Source organism: Balearica regulorum, chromosome 2, assembly GCF_011004875.1.
Source record: "Balearica regulorum gibbericeps isolate bBalReg1 chromosome 2, bBalReg1.pri, whole genome shotgun sequence".
Lineage (NCBI taxonomy): Eukaryota > Metazoa > Chordata > Aves > Gruiformes > Gruidae > Balearica > Balearica regulorum.
Genome location: NC_046185.1, coordinates 46,948,997 through 46,961,773, shown reverse-complemented (window position 1 = coordinate 46,961,773; position 12,777 = coordinate 46,948,997). Strand labels below are relative to the sequence as shown.

General features: G+C 43.0%; 1 protein-coding gene across 5 annotated transcripts in view; it reads left to right on the top strand.

Moving 5' to 3' along the window:
* Positions 1-12,777, top strand: part of DTNA (dystrobrevin alpha) — a 232,148-nt gene that overhangs the window by 42,388 nt on the left and 176,983 nt on the right. For 3 of the 5 annotated variants that reach the window (XM_075744137.1, XM_075744127.1, XM_075744128.1), the window contains exon 1: positions 3,781-4,026. The exons of 1 other annotated variant lie outside the window; for it this stretch is intronic. In XM_075744137.1, coding sequence (XP_075600252.1) covers positions 4,010-4,026 — 17 coding nt within the window. In that variant the 5' untranslated portion in view covers positions 3,781-4,009. Of the gene's footprint in view, positions 1-3,780; positions 4,027-12,777 lie in introns of those variants that run through there. One more of the 5 variants, XM_075744138.1, reaches the window with a different exon arrangement.

Here is a 12,777-nt window from a genome sequence, read left to right as displayed (position 1 = left end):
CCTCTTAAGAGACATGGGAAGCAAACACTTTAAGCGTTCTTTTAGAGGATCCCAAACCCAATCTCTTTTTCCCCATATCTAGTAAGGGAAGTACACAAGTTTAGATAAAAGTGTGGATGTGCTTCTTTGGATTTCCCTGCCTTTGTTTTTCCCCACAGTTAAGCACTCTCTAGAGGTATGTTGGAGTCCTAGAAACAGTTCAGTCTTAATCCTTCCTGTTCATGACTGCACTTCTGAATCACCGCATTTGTCCATCACACCTTCTTCCATGGGGAGCTTCTTCCTTCCTTCCTTGTTGCCCTAATTAAAAAGGAGCCCTCAGCCACAAAAGCATGACTTTTCTTTGTTCTTTCTCTTTTGTCTTTCTGAGTATCTGAAGCACTGTGCTTTTAAAGACCTAATGTTAACATTTGGTCTCTGCTTCTAGTGATTATCTGCCCTTCAAGTCTGACATCCTTACAAAACAATTGAAAAAAACCCTGATTTGAGGTATGATATTCTCATTACATTCTATGAAGTTGCTCCATCTGAATGGGAGGCGCTGTGGCTCAGTGACTTTCTTTGCTTGGAGAGATTTGTAGACCGTCAGTGTTAGAGGTGGCTCTATCGGAAAGCAGTGCCAGGCAGCCTTCCTGCAATTCACTGCAGCTCCTAAAACTGAATAATAGACACATTCCCTAAACCGTTGTATCAGCAATTGAGAGTTTTAGGACTTGAGGCAAAGGAGAAGTGAAGTGACTTCCTCCTTGTCTGGCAGGAATTCCATGGCATGTTTTTCTCTTGCTGGAGTTTTTTAAGCGCTCTGGAAGGCAGGCATTAAACATACTGAAGTCTGGCTTTACTAATAGTAACCAAGGTTAGTGATTCAAAACAAATCTTTTGAATTTTCAGGAGTCATCTTTAATATTTGTATGTTTCTGACAATTTTTCCAGGCCCATGAACCTGAGCTGACTCCAGGTTAAGAGGAGCTCTTGCCTTCCTGCCTGTGGGACTGACCATGAAAATGGCTATGGAGTTACTCTTTATTTAAGTTTATATATTATATGTGTGTGTTACCAAACACATATTTATATGTATGCTGTCAAACAGCATCATGAAGAGTAGCTGGCAGGAGATGAAGTGCAGGCTTACTTTGTCCTCCTTAGTGGGTGAGGAAAAGGCTGTGGATGTTGTCTACCTAGACATTAGTAAAGCCTTTGACACCGTTTCCCACAGCATTCTCTTGGAGAAACTGGCTGCTCATGGCTTGGACAGGCTTACGCTTTGCTGGGTAAAAAGCTGGATGGCTGGGCCCAAAGAGTTGTGGTGAATGGAGTTACATCCAGTTGGCGGCCGGTCACAAGTGGTGTTCCCCAGGGCTCAGTATTGGGGCCAGTTCTCTTTAATAGCTTCATCAATGGTCTGGACGAGGGGATTGAGTGCACCCTCAGTCACTTTGCAGACAACACCAAGTTGGGTGGGAGTGTTGATAGCTTGAGGGTAGGAGGAAGGCTCTGCAGAGGGATCTGGACAGGGTGGATTGATGGGCTGAGGCCAGTTGTATGAGGTTCAACAAGGCTCAGTGCCGAGTCCTGCACTTGGGTCACAACAACCCCATGCGATGCTACAGGCTTGGGGAAGAGTGGCTGGAAGGCTGCCTGGTGGAAAAGGAGACTTGAGGGTATTGGTCAATAGCCGGCTGAATATGAGCCCAGGTAGCCAAGGGGGCCAACAGCATCCTGGCTTGTATTAGAAACAGTGTGGCCAGCAGGACTAGGGAAGTGATCGTCCCCCTGGACTCGGCACTAGTGAGGCTGCGCCTCGAGTACTGTGTTTACTGTTGGGCCCCTCACTACAAGAAAGACATTGGGGGGCTGGAGCGTGTCCAAAGAAGAGCAACGAAGCTGGTGAAGGGTCTAGAGCACAAGTCTTATGAGGAGCAGCTGAGGGAACTGGGGATGTTTAGCCTGGAGAAAAGGAGGCTGAGGGGAGACCTTATTGCTCTCTACAACTCCCTGAAAGGAGGTTGTAGCCAGGTGGGTGTTGGTCTCTTCTCCCAAGTAACAAGTGATAGGACAAGAGGAAATGGCCTCAAGTTGTGCCAGGGGAGGTTTAGATTGGATATTAGGAATAATTTCTTCACCGAAAGGGTTGTCAATCATTGGAACAGGCTGCCCAGGGAAGTGGCTGAGTCACCATCCCTGGAGGTATTTAAAAGACATTTAGATGTGGTGCTTAGAGACATGGTTTAGTGGTGGGCTTGACAGTGCTGGGTTAACGGTTGGACTCGATATTAAGGGTCTTTTCTAACCAAAATGATTCTATGATTCTGTGATTCATGGGCACTAAGATACAGCCCTTTGGATGATTCTTTTACCCCCCCTTTAGGCCTTTCCAAGTTTGAGCTGTTTCCTTTGTTAGGCTGAAGTAAACACTTGATTACTTTTACTACTAAATCAGTCCAGCTTCTCAACACCGGTGCTCTAAAAAGTGTAATGCCTCAACAAACAGGGCATTGGCAAGGCATTTATAAACCATGTTTTTTAGCTAAGTGGTTCCGGGCACAGCTTGACCTTGCCCCTCCTGCCCTGGCTTGTGCCTGCTGCTTGTTTGGCTGCATCCCTGGCTACGAACTCGTTGGCAGCAGCCCAGACAAAGGCCGAAGACTGTAGATCAGAGACGTTTGCTGTGTGATTCTGTTTGAATTGGTGTGATCATCAATTGGTATTTTCCAGTTTCAGCTGAAAGTGTCAATAATTCATTCCCTCCTATGTCTGAGAGAAGGCAGCCTTGATGACAAGCAGTATTCAACTGAATGTGCATTTACAAACTAAAACCAGGGCTGCTTCGAAAGGCTGATATTAAGAGCCAGGGGTTTGTGTCAACACTAATGACTCCTGAACTCTCTGGTAGTGATACTGACTGTGTGGGTCATCTGGAAGGACTTTTTTCCCAACTTCAATCACCTTGAATGCTGCCATTAATCAGTAGTCTAGTTATTTCATGAGTCTGACTTGTGAACAACATTGCAATGCATTGTTATTGTAAGGAGCCACAAATTTTCTAAGAGTGGGTGTTTACAAACTTTGTGTTTAAGATCTGGTAATTTTTTATATATTTTTTTTTTTATATGCCGATCCTCAACAAAGTCATCTCCACAAGCAGAAGTGCTCTAAACATCCAAATACGAGTCTGTGGAAGCTTGATATGAAGGAGGGTGAAATGCTTCTTCGTACCTTCCGAGCCCCAGCCCTCTTGCCCCTCAGGCCAGTTGCGTTCGGGGGTCCCTTCAGAAAAGCCTTTCTTGCCATCCTGTTTCCCGCTGCGATTTAATCGGTGACTGCAGGATTCAAACCCAGAGACTTTGCCTCATCGGGCACAAGCAGTAATTGCAGGTAGCTCCGCGCCGGACAGAAGCCGGCCGAGGCACAGCAGAGTTTCGAAGGCACCGTGCGGAGCTGCCGGCAGGGCTGGCGGCGGGGAGCGGAGGGCTCCCGGGGAGCCGGCGTGCGGGCGCTGGTGCCCGGCGGCGGCTCCGGCGCTGCGGTAGGCTGGCGGGGCGGCGCTGGCAGCCTCCCTGCTGCGGGCAGCCGCGGTTGGAAATCATTGAAATCCTGCCTGCCAAACCCGCTGTGTGTGTGTGTGTGTGTGTGTGTGTGTGGCAGAGAGGAAAGGAGGGGATGGGGAGATGGGGGTGGAGTGGCAGGCTTGGGGGAGAGGGAGGGAGGGAAGGGAGGAGGAGAGGGAGGGAGAGAAGAGGGGAGGGGGCCCGGGTGCCTGCGATTGGTAAAGCTCCGCAAAGGCATCTGCCAGCAGGACTTCAGAGGAATGTGAAACCAAATCATTTACAAGTTAAAGATAGACGCAGAATACACAGCATCTTGAGCCAGGGTTTAAATTCATCCCTCTCCGCCTGGCTTCTTGCAAAGCTCTGTCAGCTTGCCTCTGTCTCCTCTAACGACTCTAATATTCCCTTAAAAATAACATCATTCTGGATTCTTTGGAATTACTAAAGTGGCAAAAGAGATCATGGTGCAGACCATAGGGTAAGTAGGAAGCTTGCCTTTGCATACATTTACTAGGGTGGTTCCTCGGGGCTTTGCTTCTGCTCTCAGAGCACTCGGCAGTCTGTAGGATGAGGTAGATATTCGCGTGGTGCTTTCCCTGTGTGATTTATTCCCCCGTTTTACCCATACGAATTATTTGAACTTTATTCCTCAGTGAAGTGTTAACTCGCAAGGTTACTTGTTTTGGTATACCTAGGGAGTCTTCAGCTTTAATAATCTTACCATTACAGTTTTGAGTGCTTTTTACTAGGAGCTGCATTTTGTAATGTACCTTTGCTCTTCATCAGTGGGATATGCTGTTTGAAATGCTGCTTATTATTACAAAGTTGAAAAGCGAGTTGTTTTCCATGTTAGAGAGGATGTAATGAATGTTTTTGCATGCTTGTTTGGCTGTGGTTTCACTTATCTGCTATTTCCTATGTGTGAATTTGATCACAACAAAGGGTTAATTAAATTTAACCTTCCTGTTTGTTTGTTCCCAAATAATGCCTTTACATGGCATTCGGTTTTGATTTTTTTAACCTTTTGACCCTTTTGTTTTCTCTGAACAAAGTCCTTCTATCAATAATTAAAAAACATGCACATTCCCCTCATAGTTTTCACTTTTAAATAGTGAGTTGTGAGTAAAAAAAAGATTGAGGCTGTTGTGTTCTTTCTACAGCTTATCAGAAGCAATTTCAGTATCTAGCGGATACATCACTTCATTGATCAATAGTATAGACTCTTTCTTAAATATTTCTGGTGAAGTTGTGGTGTTCCTATGACCAAAAGGGTTTTGAAATCAGAAACTGAGTGAAAAGTTAGATGTAGTATTTGTTATATAGTAGGAACATGTATTCTTAGAGTTTCATCTGAGTCTCTGCTTTGAATGAGAGTCGCCTAAATGCCAGCATCATTTTTACCATTTATTCTGGGCACACGTGTTTTACACTCATAGTAGAGGAGGTCCTAACTTTGGATTTGGTGGCATTTCACCCAAACATACTCAGCATTCCTGACGTGTTAGTACTGCCCATAATAACCATAGGAAGTAGGTGCTGTCTGCGGATAACTGAAACGCTTAACATTTTTGGTTATAGATATCAGTGCCGAAGAGACTCATGTAATGTCAGTCTGTGCCTTGCAAAATATGTGGAACCGGGTGAACTAAAATAGAAATGTATCCTCTGTTTGAAGGAAAGGTGATGTATCTGGTATGTTTTGTTATCTTTCTTCCATTTGATCAAGTTCATCCCTGTTGATCAGCTTACCCAAATTTTGCAAAACATCTGGGTTTATTTGGGTGAGCAAATCTGCTGTGAAGTGTTTTCTGCATGGTTAAATGTAGGGGATGGACAAGGAAATATATAACTTTTCAGGTAAATCTGGAAAAAAAAACCAGCAACTGCAAGGGCTGAGAAATGACGTTCAAGCCAGTTCTGTTACAGTTTGTACTAGCTGGGTGTTCTTTTAGCTAGCTCAGACTAGCTAAACACTTCAATCCCATGCTAAATTTCCAGGCCAACAGTTACTTACAGTAAGGTATCACTGTAATATTTGTTTTGGTGTTGAAGTGGAAGAACTTTGAGACAAAATGTGTCAAGATGAGTAAAAACTTGCAGCGGGGCTTCGTAAAGCTGTGTTTAGTTTCTGGCTCTTGCACAGGATCCTGTGCAGCTTCGGGCAAGTCCTCTGAGTTCTCAGAGCCTCTGCAAACCTGAAGGGGGTGGAAATACCTTTATTACTTTCCTGTGTTAGGTATCTAGATAGCTGGTCCTCGGGCTAGGCATTGCCTCTGATAAGGCTTGGCACAATAGGCTTCTGTTTTCAGATGACGCACACCCTCCCCAGGGCTATGGCAAAAGGCAGGCAGGAGGAGGAATCCACAGATTTGAAAGTAGAGGTTCGCTGCACCTTTTTTAAGCTTCCTAAACTGCAAGAGAAAAATAGACTGACATTCAGAGGTGAGCAGAAAATAGAATTAATGTTCCATGGGAAATTCCTGAGTCAGTTCAAAATTAAATTGCATTTCCCTACCACAGTGTATTGCTTTTCAGAAGTTACAGTTCAGGACCATGATGTTCCTATTTCATTATCTGAGACCCTTCTCCCATAATTAAATGTCCAAGGGACACTGGAGAGCTTTGTCAGTAGGGAACCTGCTTTGTATTCTGGGAAGTGAAGCAGCCTGAGGAACCTCATTCCTGGAAGGGAAAGAGCATCTGACCCAGGAACAGGGAGTTCCTAGTGTAAGGAACGACAGCGCGGTATTGGATTGACTTTAAAAAATATATTCTGGTGTATCTGATCCGTTCGAAATAACATCTTCCAGTTGTCCTAGCAGTATATGGAAAATCTTCAATAAACTGATTTTCCCATAGAAAATGTTGCTGTATTTGATATAGTTTATATATTATTATAATGTTGGCATATTTTCTGAAACAGAAAATCCTTGGCCAGCTGTTAGGGTGAATTTTGTGTGGTTAGGGTGAATATGGTACCGTGTGTATTCTGTGATGGTGGTACCACACAACAGCGCAATACTGCTGAGGCTTTTGGGTAAGGGTATGGTAGCTTTATTGGGGCAGGACATAGGGGCTAGGACCTCTCTCTCTCTCTTCTCTCCCTGTCCCCTCCTCCCCCACTAGCCCTGTGCTCCTCAGGCAACTGGGATTTGTTGGGAAGTGAGGAGAGAGGAAGGAGAGAGAGGAAGACATCTTTTTCTCGAAGGCTTTTGTGACAAGGTGTTGCTGGGGGTGGTGACACTCTCTTCTCCTTGATCCCCCGGACTTCTTGCCTCACTGCAGCCTTTCCTCCCTCTCTCCTCTTTCCCAGGACCCCCACTAACCCCATACAGGGGGAGGTGGAGAAGTGCTGCTGGGACAGAGGGGATGGGAGGGTGAAAGGGTGCCTGCCCCCAGCGTCTGCCTCTTGCTGCTGCAGAGAGAGGAGAGTTCACGGAGGCCCTGGTCTTCAGGGAGATCAAGCAGGGGACAGATCATTGATGAGGGGAGCACAGGCCTACAGCTGAAGCATTGGTCCCTCCTGGTTTTGGATACTGTGTGAGTGGCTGAGATGCTACTCTGATGCTGGTATGGTGTTCACCACTAGTGTGTGCCACACTTTCCGGCTCCAAGGAGCTGGTTGTTCAGAGCTGGTTGTTTGGTGTCGCGTAGGGACAAGCTCTGCTTTGTCATGGTTAGTGGCACGTCTGCTCTCGGAGCAGGCAGATCACAGTCCCTCCCTTTCTGTTACCATTAAGTTGTAAGTGACTCTGTCACAAAGAGTTCAGAAAAATCATGCTTTCTGAGGTGACAATGGGTTTGCAACATTTTTTCCTTTAATAAATCCTACACTTCTTTCTTTGTAAACCCTCATAAAACCAGTGGCAGGGATACACATATGGGTGTTAAAATCCTTCCTTGCTAGACTTCACAGTTATTGTATATGGTTCCCATTTTCTTTCTTTCTGTCATGATCTTTTTTTTCCTTTGTAAATTTTCTTTCTAGCCTCAACTTAAAGCTTTTTGCAGTTATTATTCTGCCAAAAATAAGAAAATAAGGGTGTTATCAGGAACAACTTGGTAAAGAGCTTAAGGACTGTTTCCCAAAGGTTCCCTGAGAATATGTTGGCATTTTTCTGAGCTCAAAAGTACGTAGAATGAACTCACAGTGATATAATTCCCTTTGGGTCCTAATGAATCCGCTCCCAGCGACAGCAGCTAATTTGTTTTGGCAGAGTGTGACAGGCAGTGGCTTTTACAATGCACCATGCTGTAGAAAACCTCAATTCTGTAATTTTTGTAGTTCTGTAAAAAAAGAACCCCCAAAACACCCCCAGCCAAAACTAATGAAATTACGGCGTCCTATGCAGCCATGTTATCACCTGAGTCCACAAGTGGAAATCCAGGGAAGTTGCCAGTCCGAGCAGTGCCAGACCTCCTGCACTTACTATTGATTCTGGCTCCTGGTGTATGAAGGAACAAAGTATTTCCTGAGCTAATTATTACTGTATGAAGTGACTTTACCTGGAAACACAGTGATACTTCCCACTAATAGGATGCTTAAAAATGCAGCTAATTGCAGCTGTGGTAGTTGAGAGAATGCCCAGTACCTAATAGTCTCAAGAAAACTGCCAGGGGGGTATTACAGGAAACCAAGTTTTACTGTATCTGTCCTGTGTCTGAACCAATTGTATGGCCTCTGGCTGCATTTGACTCTCAAACCTGAACTGGGGAGTATACACTGAGTAATAAAATAATAAAGAAGAGATAGAAAAGCAGTGGAAATAATGAATCTTTATTTATTAATTTATTTGTTGGCATGATGGTAGCTGTTTGCTGAACATAACCCTCCCTAGGGCAGTGGAGGGAACAAATTGGCTTCTGTGCCTGTGATCTTTGAAAAGTCACATAGGGGGCTTGACATATCCTTTTCTGAGAGCGTAATATTTGCCCAGTTCTCTGAAGTACTCTGAGATCAAGGGATGAAAAGTGGTATCTAAGTACTGCATTCTTATTTTCTTCTATATCTTTTGTAAGGATAAGACTACTCTGGTATAAAATATCTCCTTGTATGTTTGTAAGAACATTTGCTCTCAGTGGAACCTCAGGAAAAAAAAATAAGAAAAATTAAGCAGAGACAGAGAAGTTTCTGAGCATGTATGCTTTAAAAACAATTTATTCACAGCTAGTGACTTGTTTTTTTATACACAATGAAAGTAAGCACTTGCAAAGCCCAGAAGAACATGCTTGGAGTGAAGTTGTCCTTGAGTACTCATTACCAAATAACAGCTGCAGATAGAACTTGTTAGTAATCTTATCTGTTCCTGCTAGATTTTTTTAAATATACAGTTTAATGAGAGTATATGCTTTCTAGTAGTTACTACCTTTTCAGTCCATGTTCATTCTTAATGTGACATTGGAACAGTATCAGGAAACACTTTTGATTCTTTCAGATTTATAAAGCAATGGTAGTTTGGCTATCGTGTTTCTGTTGTGTCCGTCACACCCCCCCCCCCTTCTTTTTATTCACAACTCATTTTTATTGGATCAAGAGAGCTACTGTATCATTTGTGTGATATGGAAATATAATCCATTAGCTGCTTTTAGACCAGTCTTTTTTTCCTATAAATTGACTTCAGAATGACTAACTTTACATGTAAAAAAATGCATTAGATTACAAAGGCAACACATCGATTTAAACATTTTCTAACTTTTGAGTTGATAATTCTGAAACCTTGTCACTCTTTTAACATGGAGTCCGAACTAATTGGTGTAACTGAAAGCTCCCTCACCTACTTGAGAAATTAAATTTAATCTAGGAGACCTGGCCAGTCTTTTGCAGGCTAAGACCCAGGAAAAAAAGGCACATCATAGATCCAAGTTCGCAAGCATTTATCTTGGTGTTTGATGTGTATTTTAAATTGCTATTACAATTGCAAATGTTTCACTTTTCTTTGAATATCCACAAACAAAAAATTCCAAACAGATCAAACAAAATGCAAAGTGTTTTATAGTTTTATTTTTGTCCTTAAAAGTTTGATCAATTTCTATGTCTTATTAGGGAAAATAAATCACAGCAGTTTAATGTAGGTACAAATTGTATTATGCTGGTATGGGAATGCAAGGAGAGCTTAACGGAGCTGAGAGTCAAGCCATGTACTCTGCCAGGCTATTCTATAAGCAGGTCATGATTTTCTTTAAAAAAAAAACACCAAAAACTTCTGAAAAAGCCAACCATCACGTTACTTCCCCTACAACCTGTTCTGCATCCTGGCTTCCCACCTCTGTCTGCCAGCCGCCAGGCAATTGGTAATGCTCTTTGCAGAGTTGGATGAATTTTTGGCTGACACATTGGACACGTAGTAACAGGAACCAGGGCAGGCTGGCAGCATATCCAGAAGTGGTAATTCAGCGAAAGTCCTTGCTCCATCTCCTCCGAGTCTCAGTTAGGGAGAAAATTTCTGGAGGAGACACATTTTCAAATACAAGAAGTTGCATGTGGCTTGCAAGAAGCCCCCTGAGCATGTCTCACACAGACCCATGTCAGTTCAAAACAGAAGTCATCAGCCAGGGTCAGACCTTCAGCTGGTAAAGCAATCACTTGCACTTGTAAGCTCTAAAGTTCCCCGTGAACCATCCTTGGAGGTAGATGCCTTTTGTTAATAAATTTGATGGCTGTTTGCTGATAGAGGCAGAAAGATAACAGTTGTACCTGCCTGGCAGACCTCAAGTTTTTGTGTGAAAGCATGGAGGAATGAATGCTTCTCAACAAAGGATTTATAAAGGATTTTTTTTTTGGCACAGGTAAAACTATTTCTTTTCAATAACTGTAGCTTTGAAAATTGCTGAAAATGTGTAAGTAATACATTCAGCTTGACTCTGATATCTTGTATGTAAAATTTCAGGTCAAGCATAAATTTAGAAGAGCAACTGAAAGAAGTTTTATAGTAGGAAGTGGATGTAAGCAGAGGAAACTTGCTAAAGTGGTGATGACAAGAAGCAATTATGTGAGTCTAGGAGACAGTAAATACAATTTCAGAAATCATACAGCTAAATAAATAAATCAAGTATCTGATGGTTGAGAAGAATCCAAGCAAATGTAAGTTCTTCATCTGCATTAAATACGGTGATATATTCCTAAGTAGTATTAAAAGTGCTAGAGTTGAAAGCCCTTTTTTAAAAAAAAGTTTCCAGGCTTAGGTGAATGCTTCGCAGGACGGTGCATTTTCACTGAAAGGTGAATAGGTGTCTGCTGAGACTCACGCACAGTTACTCATAACTCTGGTAACTTGGACTAAATGGGTCTAATCTTTGCTGTTATACTGTTTAATATCCACCCACATTGAAAGAGTGTTCTCTGTATGAAAAAGGCCTCAAGTAAGTGGATAGACTGATGATTTTTCAGGCCACTCACTTTTCCTGAAAGTGGAAATAATTTCCTTGTGCATAAGTCCTCAGATTTTGTAACTGTGCATGTAAAGTAGTAAATAAGTCATCACTGTGTTATGTCCAAGAGAAACCAAGCTTTGCCAGAAAGCAACCTCAGACTAGCCAGGTCTGGCTATACTTATTTAACAGGTCATTTAGTCCTATCCTTTTTCTGTTGTATACCATCCTAGATGACTTGTTGGGCTTGTATTAGGCATGACTGCATATACTGACAGACTCGATATAGAGCAAGGAAGTAAAATTGGATATCTCAGCCTTGGAAGAAACGATCCTAATTGTTTTTCCACCCTGCCCCTGGCAGATAGAGCAGGCAAATAAAAAGAGGAGAAGGTTATGCAAATATTGGCCCCGGTCCTTGCTGGATTTGCAGTATTTTTCACAGTGTGCTCATTAAGAACTACACACAACTCGATGCCTTTCGTGAGGGTATGCTTGGCTCACCAGGCGTGCAAGGCGAGCAGTGGTGGTGTTCACTGAGCTGTCTGCCAGTAGCTCTTGAGACCAGCCCAGTCTGGGGAACAACTGGTGAGACAGCAGCTCTTCAGGAAGGGATGGGGGTTACTGTGGATCTCCAGTTGAACATGAATTGGCGTGAATTTGGAAGTAGGAGAGGAGGGCAGTAAAAATGACCAGAGATCCAGAGGACATGTCCCAGGGGAAAAGCCTGAAAGGTTTACATTTGCTGTGCCTAAACAAGAGCAGCCTGCTGGGGAGCAAGTAGGAGACAGGCGGTTTTTCAAGCATAGATAGCACAGAACAGGTTATTGCAAAGAGGAGGCCAAAAATCTATTTTCTGTGCCGTAGACAAACGGGTCTAGAGTGAAACAAACAAGAAAGATGAGGTAAACCCTAGGAAAATGTTATCCCTGAAATACACTGCTAGTGGATCTTGTGGAGTCTCCATCACTGGAGGCGTTAGGAATGGCTTTAATAAACATGAGTGAAGTGTATCTGACTTTATCTCACAGTGGGAGGTGGGTTACTTATCTTTTCTACCATCCTTACGATTTGGTGATATTGGTGATAATACTGCACATGGAATTATTTTCTTAACGAAAGACATGCTTTCTAAATTCTGGTTGGAAAGATCTCTCTGCAGAGTGGGATGCGTTTTGCTGAGGTGCAGAGGCACTTAATCATCATATAATTTCCTCATTTTGAAATGTTCCTTAGGTAAGTGGTTGAGGCATAAACAGCTGGCTTTGCACTTCAGCTCAGATATCATTGTCCTGAAATACTGGGGGACATCACTCTGTCAGCTGGCACTTGACAGCCCATCCTAAATTTGAAACATGTAATTGGATTCTTAGGATGAAATCCGAGTCCCCTTTGAAGTCATGGGGTTTTATAGGGTAAAAATTTCACACTGAGGACAGAGTGGTGTCCACTTGTATGTGCCTAGCTTTACTGTCCTAGGCACGCCTCTTGTTTGCGGGACAAGGATATAAGGAGTGGGTTGTAAAAGCGTGTAACCTTTGCTATGGCAAACATTTGCTTGCAGAAAGGGCCTTTGGAGTGCCTGTGTGGGTGAGTGAGAGTTTACAACAGGCATTACGTGAGGTGAATTAATTACTTTTTCTTTTTTTCAGATAATGTCAACAAAACTAATTTACACCATCTGTTCTAAAATAGACAGAGGCAGTCAGTATAAAAGCAACACCTATTTTGTTTTTTAAAATTTAATTTGGTTAGGCTTTAGGCATTCTATATTCTCTTTAGTGTAATGTAATTTTTTTCCTTTTTCTGTTCTGGGGAGGGCAGTTCTCCCCCAAAATGTATTTTTTATTGCCAATGGCCT